Source organism: Urocampus carinirostris, chromosome 2 (genome assembly GCF_059441175.1).
Source record: "Urocampus carinirostris isolate Australia breed hairy pipefish chromosome 2, RoL_Ucar_1.0, whole genome shotgun sequence".
In the NCBI taxonomy this organism is placed as follows: Eukaryota; Metazoa; Chordata; class Actinopteri; order Syngnathiformes; family Syngnathidae; genus Urocampus; species Urocampus carinirostris.
Genome location: NC_142350.1, coordinates 49,283,037 through 49,296,234, shown reverse-complemented (window position 1 = coordinate 49,296,234; position 13,198 = coordinate 49,283,037). Strand labels below are relative to the sequence as shown.

Below are 13,198 nucleotides of genomic sequence, written 5' to 3'. Positions count from 1 at the left end.
AATCTGACCCAACGTACTTAGCCCAAACACTTGACCTTCTCTCCTCTGATAGCTTCTCTTCTTTTGTCGCCCTGCAAGAGAAATAAAGATAGACAGTTAGAAAGCTATAGCCGCATGGTTTTAAAATTGCAAAGTCACGAGCTAAGTCTCCCAAAAACTGCGTGTTGTACCTGAGTGTCTGGCTTTGCCTCATTGCCTCTTGCAACTCAAACAAGCGCTGTTTGTACTGGTTCTTCTCCATGACCACCCGAGCCATTTCCGAGCGAGAGAAGTGACGCGTGGATGTGGCTAATAAGGCCTGGGTGGAGAAATGAGAAAGGAGAGTGATTTTTTAATTTGTCTCTGTACTACACGTCTTGCACTGCTTTGCTGCAGAAAAATATTGACAATGAGGGAAATTACTCAAGTATAATAATGCACAATAATAAACAGATTAATTACATTAAGCTAGATCTATTTGTTCATAATGCACATTTATGTATAACACAAACACTTAATTTTTCATTAAAAAAATCTGCATAACATTTTGTTTTTACTCTTTCTTGGCTTATATTAAGCATTGTAAGGGACAAACATTGTTTAATATATGCGGCCATGATTAAAATGATTTATGAACCATGTAAACTATAAGCACAACAACAACATACAATGTATTTATTTAATGTACCGGTACTTTAAAGTCCAATTTGTTAAAGGATAGGTGTTAAATGACTTAATACAGGTTTTTATGGAACAGATTAACCACAAAAACTGAGGGAATACTGTAATTTATTCTTACATCGGGATCTTCTAATTTCTCCAGTTTGTCACGAAGTCTATGAAAAAAGACAAACACATTAAATGAATACAATCAATTTGAAAACGTTGACCCAAAACGGAGCTGCCACCTATTCATTTCCTCCTCCTTCTCCTTAATCCGGCCTTCGACTCGCACCACCGTTTCTTGAAGAGAGGCTACTTCCAGTTTCAGAGCAGAACGATCATCCATCAGCTCTACTACTCGAGATATCAGCGCCTTGCGGGCCGTGTCCACCAACTCACTGAAAGTGGGGGGAAAGGAAGATAACACTTCAATGTCTCTTTCCTGGGAAGAAAACACATTGGTCGATTTAAACAGACGGGACTCACTGGGTGCGTTTTAACTCTTCGTACTGAGCAAGGAGCTCCTCAAACTGGTCAGCGCTGTCTATATGAGAACAATTGAAGGCACTTGTGAGTGTTTTTTCATTTAAAAATGAGCTAGAATTTTTCATTACTGACGATTTAATAACAAAAAAAATAAATTGATTTGTATGGCTTTAGCAGGTAGCGTCGTAAAGGTTAGCATTCACTTGTAGCATTACCAAAACAGATACTAGCATTAGGAATAGGCATCACAGACTCGAGCGCTAGAAATTAATGCTGCAAATACTCACAAACCGAGCTCACTTAACTACATTGATCCTTTTTAGCACTATATTGGATCGCACTCAAGCACCAGCATTATCCATTAGCACCATTCAGTAGGCATAAGTGCTATAAATACTCACAAAACAAGCTTACTTAACTAAACTGATTTCTGAGCAAATAAATCCTCCGTATCAAGTAAAATATGTTTATATTTTTGGATTGAAAACTTGTTTGAACAGCAAAATATTAAATATCAGTTTGAAAATAGCATTGGAAAAGACAGCCCTGCTCTGTAAATGATGTGTCGCATCAAACCTGGACAATATACGCACCACTCCCAAGGCTAGATTATGGTTGTTGATGGCCAAAATCACCATTCCTCCTCACAAATAAAATGTGAAAATTTGGGTTTAATTCTGGCTTGGTCCCTCAAATCGAGTTATTGGTCGGGCTTGAGCGGATTTGGGTTTTATACCCGAAGGCCGAGTCAATTCGGTCTACATTTTTTTAGGCCCAATCTTACCTCTAGCTGCAATACTTTGTAAGTAAACAGTACAACACAAGGATCCTGACTATCAAATGGACAAAAGCCAAAGCGGTGCACCTTTCCTGCACATTTTTTAAGGACATAATGCAAAATTTATTTTAATCTTGACAGAATTTATCAGGAAAAAAGAATGAGAAAAAATGTGGAGGGTTTTTTTTGTACCTCTGATACTGGCCCCTTGGTCAACACTGTCCACAAAATCCTGACTGAGCTCCGACAACTCGGAAAAAACAGAGTCCGTGTTGCGAAGTTCCCACTCCACACTGTCTTCCTCTAGCTCAGACTCGTCTTCCTGGTCCTCCTCATCCTCTCCGGATTTTTCTTCACGCATTTCGTCTTCTGTCTTGCCATTCTTCAGCTCATCCTCCAAGCTAGTGGAAGAAAGTTCAGTGTCGGGTCTTGCATCAACTGAGAAGCCGTGAAACTGTCTCAGTTCAGGAGTGGAGCTTATGATGTCGTTGACAAACTGATCCGAGGCTAACTTGATGATATTGATCGGCTTTTCTTCTTTGGCTTCGGTGTCTTCCGAACATAAAGTTCCAGAATTGGAGTGGGGGCTCTGTTAAAAGCAAGCAGCACACATCCATAAGAATGAAATGACCATGCAAGGCTGATTTACCTGAGAATTTGAGTTGGACAAGATTATGCTGCATTCGGAATTTTTCTGCCGTGTGTGATTCCTAAATATGTTGAGAAGGAAACAAAAAACAAAATACATCATGCAAGCTTTGTTATCAACAACAATTCAATATTACTAGGGATGCATGGTAACTGATTATTTCTTACTGAAATGATAACTGATAAAATCGTAATTGTGGGCACTCATGCTTGATATGTTTTTTCCCTAACTGCATGCTGTATTAAGGAAAAAGAATAAAAAACACATTATTTAGGTCAGTCTATATTGTTCTCTACAATTACAACTAACATCATAAAGCTCCAGTAAATATGTCTCCAAAAAGTAGTGTAGGAGAAGAGAGCTTGAGTTTATAAATAAATAGATCATTACTGACTTTGTCAGTAATAACTATAATGACAGGATTTTGTATGAGCACCATAACGCTGACATATAAATATTGCAGATAGTGCAAATCATTATAGGTGTGTTCAATATGGGACAGTACAATATGTCACTTCTAAATATAATACGAAACTCCAATACAACGTCACAAATGCCTTGGTTAAGAATAATATGACACCCTTTCTTAACAAATGGAATTATCTTAATTGTACACATTAGAGATACTTTAAATAAAAACAAATATACAAATGCTGATGCAGAGAAAGGATACTACATCAGGCAAATTTAACATTTCGCAAATTACAGAACCGGCAAGCGACATCATCCAACCAGGAGCACAATTTCCTTTGCACGAGCAGGAGAGAAACCTCAACCACCCAAGAAGCTTTAAGGGGGGGACCTGTTTAAAACTGCAAGGGACTGGCAGCTCCTGGTGGACATACGGAAGCAGCCCCAGATATCAACACAACTACAATACCCCAACCAGACATGGTGCTGATGTCTGGAGCAAGCAAGAAGGTGGAGCTCCTTGATCTGACGGTCCGCTGGGAAGACCGGATGGATGAAGCTAAGGAGCAGAAGAGGGCAAAGTACGCCGATCTCCAAGCTGATTCCGAAGGAATGGGTGGAGGGCCCGCTGCGAGCCTATTGAGGTGGGCTGCAGGGCGTTTGCAGGCAGGTCTTTACACTGTGTCCTGGGGCTCATTGGGATTTGTGGACTGCACAGGCGAAGAGCCACCAATAACATCCTAGGAGCAGCTGAAAACGCTTCCACTGGCTCTGGTTATGGAGGGGGAGGCTTGGGGAATTGTGATACCTGGACACAAGTCGGGGGATTGATCACCCTCAGCTGAGTCGCCTGGGTGAGGGTGTCTGACTGAGACACGAAACACTCAATGACTCTGGGAGAGTCACTGATAATGTGTCCAGGTTGCACCAGGTGTATTGTGTAACTGCTATAGAGGTCTCATAGCAGAGATTTTTTGCTAAGGGAGCACGAAACATTCAAATATGTAAAGCACAATATGCGTCTGTCTAAAAGTCAAGTCAAGTTATTTTGTTTTATACCCCTAATCACAAAGTCTCAGATGCACAGACTACCATTGCACCACCCTCTGATCTAAAACCTAGTACAGAAAAGCAACACTGGTTTGCAGACTTGGTTGGGCAGCTGTCAATCAATGTGCTGTCAATCTTTATTAAATCGGGATTCACGCACAAACACACGCAAGAGCGTGACAAAAGGGCGAAAACAAACATTCTAAAAACAAAACAAAACTCAATGTAAAAGTTCAGAAATATGTACAATCACAACAGCCTTCACACATCCTTAACTCTCAAGTGCCTTGCCCACATTACGAAGTGGTAAAGAGGAGACACAACCAAGTTGTGCTTGTACTTCTAAAGAAAGTCAGATTATTTTATAATGAATAAATAAATAATCATAACTTTCATTACAAATAATGTCAGCTGATTGAACATTGTAGTTACTAATTCTAGTTTTTTTTTCTTCCATATTTGGCCAATAACTGACTTCATATTTGGCCGTTATTGGACCATTAATTATCGAGCATCCCTAATACTACAGTGACCATATCAAAATTCCAACCTCAAAGGGGAATCTCTTTCAGAATCCTTCCTCTTTTCCAGCAGTTCCCGATAGGAGTGGCTCAACTTAATGAGAGAGACCAAGAATGTGAAGCAAGAGATGACCAACAATATTCGTGTAAGTTTGAATGATATCGTACCTTGTTGTGCGTAAGCCTCAGTGTGCTCAGATCCCTCCCCAGGGCTGATTTCTGCTCCTCTAGGGCCACCACTGCAATGCAACATGGACAAAATAAGCCCTGAAGAACTATTGTACTAGTCATGTCAATATAGTATTACTGGAAATAAGAAAAATCAAATAAAAGTAATATTTAAAATAATTGCTAAATACACTTGTAATTACGACCAAAACATAAAATAAAATTCTGCAACTTTTATTCTATTCCAGCAACGAAACGAAAAAATGAGAAATAGTATTTTTTGAAAAAATGAATTGTCTTAAATGATTTACTTTTGTTAACAAAAAGCAGGAACAATGAACATGCTGTTCTACTTATAGTGTGAAAAGTGCATTTCATGTAGTGGTTTTGCATTCAGATATCCTTAAATGGAAAAAAAGCATACACATGAGCATTCATTTTCTTCATGTGGTTAAATGCATTTGATATATTACTGTTAATCGTTAAGAATCCATTAGTTTATGAGCTAGTATATTGTTTTTCAACTCATTTTTAACACTATTTTTATTTAAAAAATACAGAATGTTTAAAAAAGATTTACTACATTTTTGACGTCATTTTCATGAAAGTGTCTAGAAATAATTTCCTTATTTGAGTCAGCCACGGGTCGGGTTAATAGTTTTTGTAAACATGTATGTTATTAATTTTTATACATCCCTCCATCCATCATCTGCACCTCTATCCTCAGTAGGGTCACGGGTATGATATTTTTTTTTTTTTATTGTATTCATTAATTGTTGTCTTTTTTGTAACACGAGAAAAATTAGCCAAGTCATCTGACGGTAGACGGCTATTAGTTTTACAGTAACGGATCTTGATTTTCTTGAAAAATAAATAAACGAATAAAATAAAATAAACCGGAAATATTCCCGGTTGAGAATCACTGAAATAACAGAATTTATTCATAATTAAGATTTACAAGTTTTTTCTGATGACTTTTTTAATCAATTATTGCTTTAATTCCATTATGAAATAATTTCAATACATAGTAAACATAACGCAACACATGCTCCATCCAATTCAAAAGTACATACTGGAATTCTGCTTCAAAAAGCCTTTTTAATGCATACCATATTGATTTATTTGTTGATCATTCAATACATTGTGGATAAAATGGATGTACCTTTATTTATAATCTAATGTTTATGTGCACGAAAAATACATGAGCAAGTATTGCAATTCAAATTTGCAATTTTTTTTTAGCATTTTAAAATAGTTAATATTTGCTGGTTAATCGACACGCTTTAATTAGTAATGCCTCATTCATTGCAAAGAAAAAAATGGATTTTTAACACGCTAACAATCAATGGTAAAATGGTATCCGAGTATTGAAATACTCACACTGATCGGCTTGCTCCCTGGCTTTCTTTTCCAGGCGTCTCTCTCTGCTTTCTCGCTCCTTTTCCCTCACTCTCATGGATCTCCTTTCCTGCTCTATTTGGTCATCCAGCTCCAAATACCTCTGAATGACCATGATATCAAATTGGAGCTCAACCAAGTCAAAGAGAAACAAGCTCACCTCTTGACTTTCTTTCCTAAGCGCCTTTTCGGCCTGATATCGATCCAGTAGCGCCTCTCGCTCGGATCGTTCCCTTTCTGCCTCATCCTCTCTTTCTCTCAGCTGGGCTTTGCAGCTAGCCAGTCCCTCCAATACCCACACAAAAATGGGCACCAGAGACTCTACAACACCCTCGCCATGTGTCTCCGCGACCGTCTGCGTAATAGCGAGATGTTTTAGGTTCTACACTCAAACAGAACAACAGGAAGGTTACCTGTAGTTCTGTATACAGCTTCCCGGCCTCCTCGCTGACAATGTTGGGATCCAACTCCAGTTCTCCCGTCCCGCACAGAACTCTCTCGCTGCACTCCATCAGCACATCGACTGTGGATTATTTTCCAATTGTGTGTGATAAAATCTATCCAGTTGGGGAAACTCCAGCATTGTCGATTTTCAAGCACCGACATGTTCCGGTAGTGCGCGAGGAAGGCATCCTCGGCCTGAAGTTACATAAATAAGGATCAGTAAAAATATTATAATGTGGATATGTTTATCATTCAAAATCTTAGTGGAAATTCTAAATAATTTCACCCAAGATTTAGACCTTCTCCTTTATCTGTCGCAATTGGTCCTAAAATTTCTTTTGCGAGATGAAAACTGCAGGGTACACCCCAGGTTATGACGTCTGCTTGGAACAAAACCTCAGAGTGCTACCTTTCAAAAGAGACCAAAACTGTCCTTATTCTCCAAACAGTTCAAGAACAGCATTCAATTTACTTCCTGCATTGGGATATTTGGCGAATTCTACAGGAAGGTTAAGAGGTTAAATCAATAAAGTCTCTAAGGGCATGACAAAACTTGCAAGTGGAAGTCTTTTTAATTTTAATCCGCCATCTCCTCCCCCCTTTGCACCCACCCACTAAATCATCGCGATCAGCTAAGGTCATGTCACACCATATGTAAATAACATATCATTTTTACTTTACATGTATATTCTTCGCTCTTGTTGGTGATAGGAATGAGTGTAGAGGTGTTGTAAAGGGATAGTGGGATGTTTAGTCGCGTTATAAGGGATGGGCATGGCACCTGTATGATGCGGCAGGGGTAAACCAGTGAAAGCTGTCGAGTAGAAGAGTGTGTTATGTCACCCTGACCCGAGTGACATGGCCGCTTTCTTGTGTCCCGTTTCATCTGGAGGGACGAAAGCATGACCAACTTAGGTGCCAAAGTGCCTAACTTATTTGGGTGTTTGGGCATTTGGGTTGGCCATGATCCAAACATTTTTATGTGTGTTTTTTGCTATTTTTTCCCTTTTTATTTTCTTTGTTATTGTATGTGTTTGTCTTCCTGTCTGTCACCCCTCTTGAGGGATATGACCATGGTAGATATATATTTATTTATTTAGAATGTTATTTAATCGTGCACCTATGTTACAAATTCGTAGAACTTGACGTATACTATTTTGTTACTTTAATGTTATCATCTGGGATACAGGGGGGGGGGGGGGGTGAGCTTGTTACATTAGGTTTCTATCCCCCCGCTAAACGGTGATTTCACTTTGCATTCCTCACCTCAAAACAGATTAATGTCGTATTATACTGTAAAGTATGTATTTGAAAACAGAATATTCAGTATTGCCATTGGTTTGGCAAAAACGGCTATAAAGTAATGCTTAAAAAATGGTTAACTGAGATCACTGCACAAAACCAACTATGAAATTATTCCAGAGTAAAAAATAATTCTATAGAGTTAAATGAACTCGTGGGGAATTGAGAGTTTCTTATCTTATCTTAGTCAGCATTTTAGGCACAAGAAACTCGTGTCCTGTTAAATATTACAACCGACTTTTTTCTTGTACGTATGTAGTCAGTTGAGCAAAAACACACAGAAATACTTTATGATATTTATTAAAGTCAACATTTTCGGCAAAATGTTAAGGATGCTAGCAAAAAAGCTATAGGTGCTAATTTTGAGAGAGAAAAAAAAGAAGTAAATAACGTGACTGACAGGAGACACCTGAGAACTCCAAACCAAACTGTCGCGTTGTTTTTCGTCACTTACCTGATTTTTTAACTCACTTTTCGTATTTTATTCCATTTCCTCACCCCAAAAAGTCAACTTTATCTCGTTTTTTCCGTTGTTGTTGGTGAAAAAGTGTCAATTACCCCACACTGAGCCAGTTCACCAAAAAGAGGGCGGGGCTTAATTTTGACGCGTGTCGCGTTTTTACAGATATCCAATTGTGTTGGAGTATTTCTATTTTTAACTAATGAGAGGGCTTGTAAGGCGGGACTTGGGCGGCTGGTGTTTTTAGAGGGGGAAGAAAAAGTTACCGAAAGTTGAAGGGCGACACGTGACCCAGAGGTGTGTCATGTGACTTTGAATTGAAAGGCTGATACCTGCTTGAGGAAATTCCTTACATACTTTTAACGACATATTTTGTTTTAATAACTAGTGTACACCCATTTCTTATGCCTCTGTTAAGCAGAACCAAAACTACATTTGAGTTTTGTAAGATGATGGTGTCTGGTTTCGTGACATCTATTAAAAGAAAAAAAAAATGTAACAGTATGCATGGCCGGAGTGGGCCCCTTTTTCAGCCAGGGACCCTTTATCTAAAGCTATGGAGAAGGAATTTGAATGAATGGAACAGCAGAGAGGTCTTATTATGCATTTTTATTGGGAAAGAATTCTGGTTTATGTTGATTAGCATACCTGTCAACCTGTATGTTTTTGACGTACAAAGTACGTTTATTATGCTTTTTAAGACGTGTACGACGTACGAGAAAATCTGTACCAAAAAACGCAAATTTGTCAATTATGGGTACCATCCGGTATACACAGACTATCACGAAACAGCAAATCAATCAAACGAGTTCGTCGCGGAAGCCTCTTTCTCGGTATTGTTTTTTTGAAGCGAGCGGTTTGATGTAGTGAAAGGAAGTCCGTCTCTTTTTAGAGAACCGGCTTTTTCGGCTCAACTCATTAAAGAGAGCCGGCTCTCACAAACGGTTCACTTGCTTTGATGCACTTTGTTACGAATTATTATGTTGTATAAAGAAGTTAAGAAAAAAAGGAAGTATAAGATGAGAAAATTTAAAAAGACAGGTTTGTGGTTATTCCTTTAATCAGTATATTACCAACAATAATTTAATGCAGAAAATGAATTCAGAATTTGAATAAGAAAATGTATTATTCTACTTAATTATATTTGCATGTATTTTTTCCTTCTACAGTGAACGTCCGAGCTACTTCATTTTTGAACTCTTTTTTATAATAAACCTCATTCATGTCGAGCAACTCAGGATCTCACAACAAAATGTTAATTCACAATACATATGATATAACGAAACACATGTACAATATAACATGTTAAACTACATAAATAAACACTTTTGAAAAAAAATATGGTGTACGATTATTTTATATTTTGTAAGGGAAAATATGACAGTTTGTAAGGGCATGGAGCCTTGGAGCTTGACAGGTATGGATTAGTTAACAGAAAACACTTCACCATTTGAATTTAATGGAAATGTGAATAAAGATTGTGATATAGATGAAAACCTATGAACAGTATTGGTCATTTCAAATCAAAATTGCATTTGCCTTCCTAACAGATTGTTAGGCTTTACACTAAAGTTTAGTTATTGGACAAGTTGTAAGAGTTTAGTGACTAAACTGTTCTAACTTTTATGAAGTAGCTTCACTACACTTTAAAAAATTGAAACCCTCCTAAGCAAAGCACTAGTCTCTGTAACTTTGTTGAAAGTCATTGTCTAAGACAGGAGAATTCATTCTTCAGTGTACATCAGCATGCAGACGGTAAGCTTCCTAGCCCAATTTTCACACATTTTAAAGTAAAGAAGCTACCTGTATGCTCACATGCAACCTGAGTATGGGAAAGGCTCAACAGAAACTTATATGCCAGCCCAATGACATGGTAGGCATCTGTGAGGAAGTTATATTGTGAGAGGACCTGCTTTTTTCCTTCATTTTCATTTCTTTTTTATTTCCCAGGTTTTTTTTTCTAGCATTTTCCATCTTTTTTTTATTTTTCCTGCTTTTCCTTACTTTTTTTTCTAGTTTTCCTTGTATTCTTTTGAGTCTTATATCCGTTTAATTCTTTTTTTCTTCCTTGATTATTGTTTCCTCTTTTTTCTCTCTCTCTTTGCCCTTATTTTATTTTTTCTTCTGTTGCTTTGTTTAACAGTTGTCTTATTTAGCTTTATTTGCCCCCCCCCCCCCCTAAAGTAATTATATGCATAATGTTGCATAAAAAAATAATATATGGATAGAAGCAACACAAATCATCCAAAGAGGCCTTTGGAAGCTGAAGGAGTTGGCTTTTTTTCGTGAACTGAGCAAAAAGAGCTGTTTCACGAAAAAGAGATGGTATTCCAATCACTACAAGCTTTGAGCATGAGGAGCTACACGGTGAATGATTTAAGTGCTTAGTTCTACAGACACGTAGCACAACACACATCCGGAAACACACAGATGACAGGCAAAAAGTGCAAGACGAGTGAAATGAATGTTAACAGTCCTTGTTTTAACACGTCTCTTAATATTGTCCTGGCTTTTTCCGCTCCACGCCACCTAGCACCCTTCTGTCCTCCATTCTACCTGCCTCTTATTATTTGTGCTGTCCTTTGTCCAATTTACCGCAAGAGAAAAGAAGAGTGGTGGTGGGCCAAACAAACTTCAAATTTGTGAGGGAAGAACTCCCCCAGATGCTAAAACTCACCGCATCTGTTGCACTGAATGTGGTCAAATAGCTTATTAGAGATCGAATGCACAAATAAGATTAGTGCAAGTGACAGATACACGTTCAAATTATTTTTCTCATCCAGCCGGCCTTTTGGGAAATCTTTTGTTCTTCCTGATTAACCATACCGGCATTGGCAGTATGAAGCAATTGAAACACATGTATTGCTATTAATCATAAAATAACACTTAACATTAAAATATATATCTAAAGACAGTTTCTACCTCCTCTCTAACAGGTTATTGTTATACCCTGGAGAAACAATCTTACACTCCCTTAGCAGAAAATATTCACTTGTTTGAGGCTATACTTTTCTTATTTCTCTACTAAAATGAGAAAAATCTTCTTTTGAGTTAACAGCATTGTCTTATTGGGCAAATGGTCGAAGGTGTTTCTTATTTTAAAGGGACTGTATTATTCAGTGTCTCTTTGTGGTAAAATAAAAACTATTGATTTAAATAACAAGCAAGAATATGATCATAAAAACTACCAATTTTCAAAATACTGTCGTTTGAGAAATTTGAATTGATTTTACATAATGTGGGGCTCAGTTGTGGGGAGCTGACATGGTTTTCCACCATTTTGCTGCTACAGGTACCCTCAAAATTGTGAAAGACTGGGCAAAAAAAAGAAAAATGGTTTGGTCACTTTGTATTTTCCTTCAGCGTTTTGGCACTCGTTGCACGACATATTACAGTGACTTGTAGTGGGCAAATAATACACAGTGTCCCTTTAAGAAATTTGTTTTTACTGAGATTGGGAAAAAACACTCAAAATGAGGAGATTATTTTAAATACCGTAATTTTGTAATTTTGCTAGAAAAGCAAATTGATAAATATGAAAAACAAAAGTAGAAAGTATTTTATTTTTACAGCATTCTTTGGAAATAAGAAAAACAAATATTTTCAATTTAAATCAAAACATACAACTTCTGAACTAACATCTGTTTAATCTCTCAATTTTACTCTTTCTTATTCAAGTTTTCTTAATTAACTAGCTATTTAGCCCGGTGACCTTGGGGATAGGGTGGCCGCCCCGAGACTGGAAGGTTGCTAGTTCGAGCCTCGTTATACCTAAGACTTGCAAGATTGGTACCAAGTGCCTCCCTGCTTGGCGCTCGGCATTGGGGGTTGGAATTAGGAGGTTTGGTCACCTAATGACTCCCAATGAGATGTTGCAACACGTCAATTGGGTTGAGTAAGGGGGCTGGGAATCCCCTACTCTGTATAAATCTCCTCGAAAGAGTCAAAAGTTTTCTTATTTAACTAGAAATTTCTCAAAATTTGCAAAAATAGACTCAAAATGGGAAATATTTTGTAATTTCAAGTTAAGTCACAATTGTCTGTAGAGCCATTAGTCACAAATAGTCTCAAGGGCCAACAATGCATTTTTATTTGTCTTTTTTACTCAATAGTATAGAACAGCGATGTCAAAGAAGGGATTCCTGGGAGACAACGCTCAGAGATGCGCAAGAGAAAAACGAGCCGCAGGTTGAAATATGTCCACTTGATGTTGCCAAAACCAGGTGCATCTCACAAACGCTGTACTCATATTTCTTTCTTTCTCTCTCTCTCTCTCTTTCTCTCTCTCTCTTTCTTTTTTCCTCTTTGTCTCTTTCTCTGTCTTTTTACCTTCTTTTGCTGTCTCTTTTTTCCTTTTCTTTCTTCTTCTCTATCGCTCTTGCTTTTCCCTTCTCTCCTTCTCTCTTTCTCTCTATTTCTCTTTGGATTTAGTTCTTTCTGTCTCTTTCTTCCCCCCCTCTCTCACTATTTCCTGTTTTTATCTCTTTTGTTTCTGATGCTCTCTCTCTCGCTCTCTCTCTCCCTTACTCTCTTTCTTTGTCCCACCCTCTCTACTTTTCTCTTCCTCTCTTTCTCTTATTTCTTTCTGTCTAATCTACTAGTCCGGCCCCCGAGAGAATGTTTGTTCTATCGAGTTAAAATGAGTTTGACACTCCTGGTATAGGACATACATTTTCAAATATTGCATGAAAACAGATATACAAACATTATTTTTTTTTCCGTGTCAATAAAACAATTTCCATTCTTTTTTTACACTCCAACTATATATTACATAAGATGTTCATAAAACACACAAATAACGATAGTATTATAAAGAGGATGTAAATTGTTCTGATATTGTATTTTTCCTAAGATTCTTTTTTATTGGAGCATTGGGACCACACATTTTC

At 37.6% G+C, this 13,198-nt stretch overlaps 1 protein-coding gene across 3 annotated transcripts in view; it reads right to left on the bottom strand.

The window, feature by feature from the left end:
* Positions 1-13,198, bottom strand: part of LOC148372268 (C-Jun-amino-terminal kinase-interacting protein 3) — a 42,743-nt gene that overhangs the window by 16,117 nt on the left and 13,428 nt on the right. Inside the window, exons 1-13 of one of the 3 annotated variants that reach the window (XM_088326916.1) lie at positions 8,321-8,452; positions 6,517-6,742; positions 6,264-6,458; positions 6,086-6,206; positions 4,706-4,776; positions 4,567-4,631; positions 2,556-2,616; positions 2,099-2,495; positions 1,129-1,186; positions 888-1,040; positions 779-815; positions 171-298; positions 18-71 (exon numbers count right to left, since the gene is read on the bottom strand). In XM_088326916.1, the coding sequence (XP_088183042.1) occupies positions 18-71; positions 171-298; positions 779-815; positions 888-1,040; positions 1,129-1,186; positions 2,099-2,495; positions 2,556-2,616; positions 4,567-4,631; positions 4,706-4,776; positions 6,086-6,206; positions 6,264-6,458; positions 6,517-6,615 (1,439 nt within the window). In that variant the 5' untranslated portion in view covers positions 6,616-6,742; positions 8,321-8,452. Of the gene's footprint in view, positions 1-17; positions 72-170; positions 299-778; positions 816-887; positions 1,041-1,128; positions 1,187-2,098; positions 2,496-2,555; positions 2,617-4,566; positions 4,632-4,705; positions 4,777-6,085; positions 6,207-6,263; positions 6,459-6,516; positions 6,743-8,303; positions 8,453-13,198 lie in introns of those variants that run through there. The other 2 variants (XM_088326915.1, XM_088326917.1) reach the window with 2 other exon arrangements.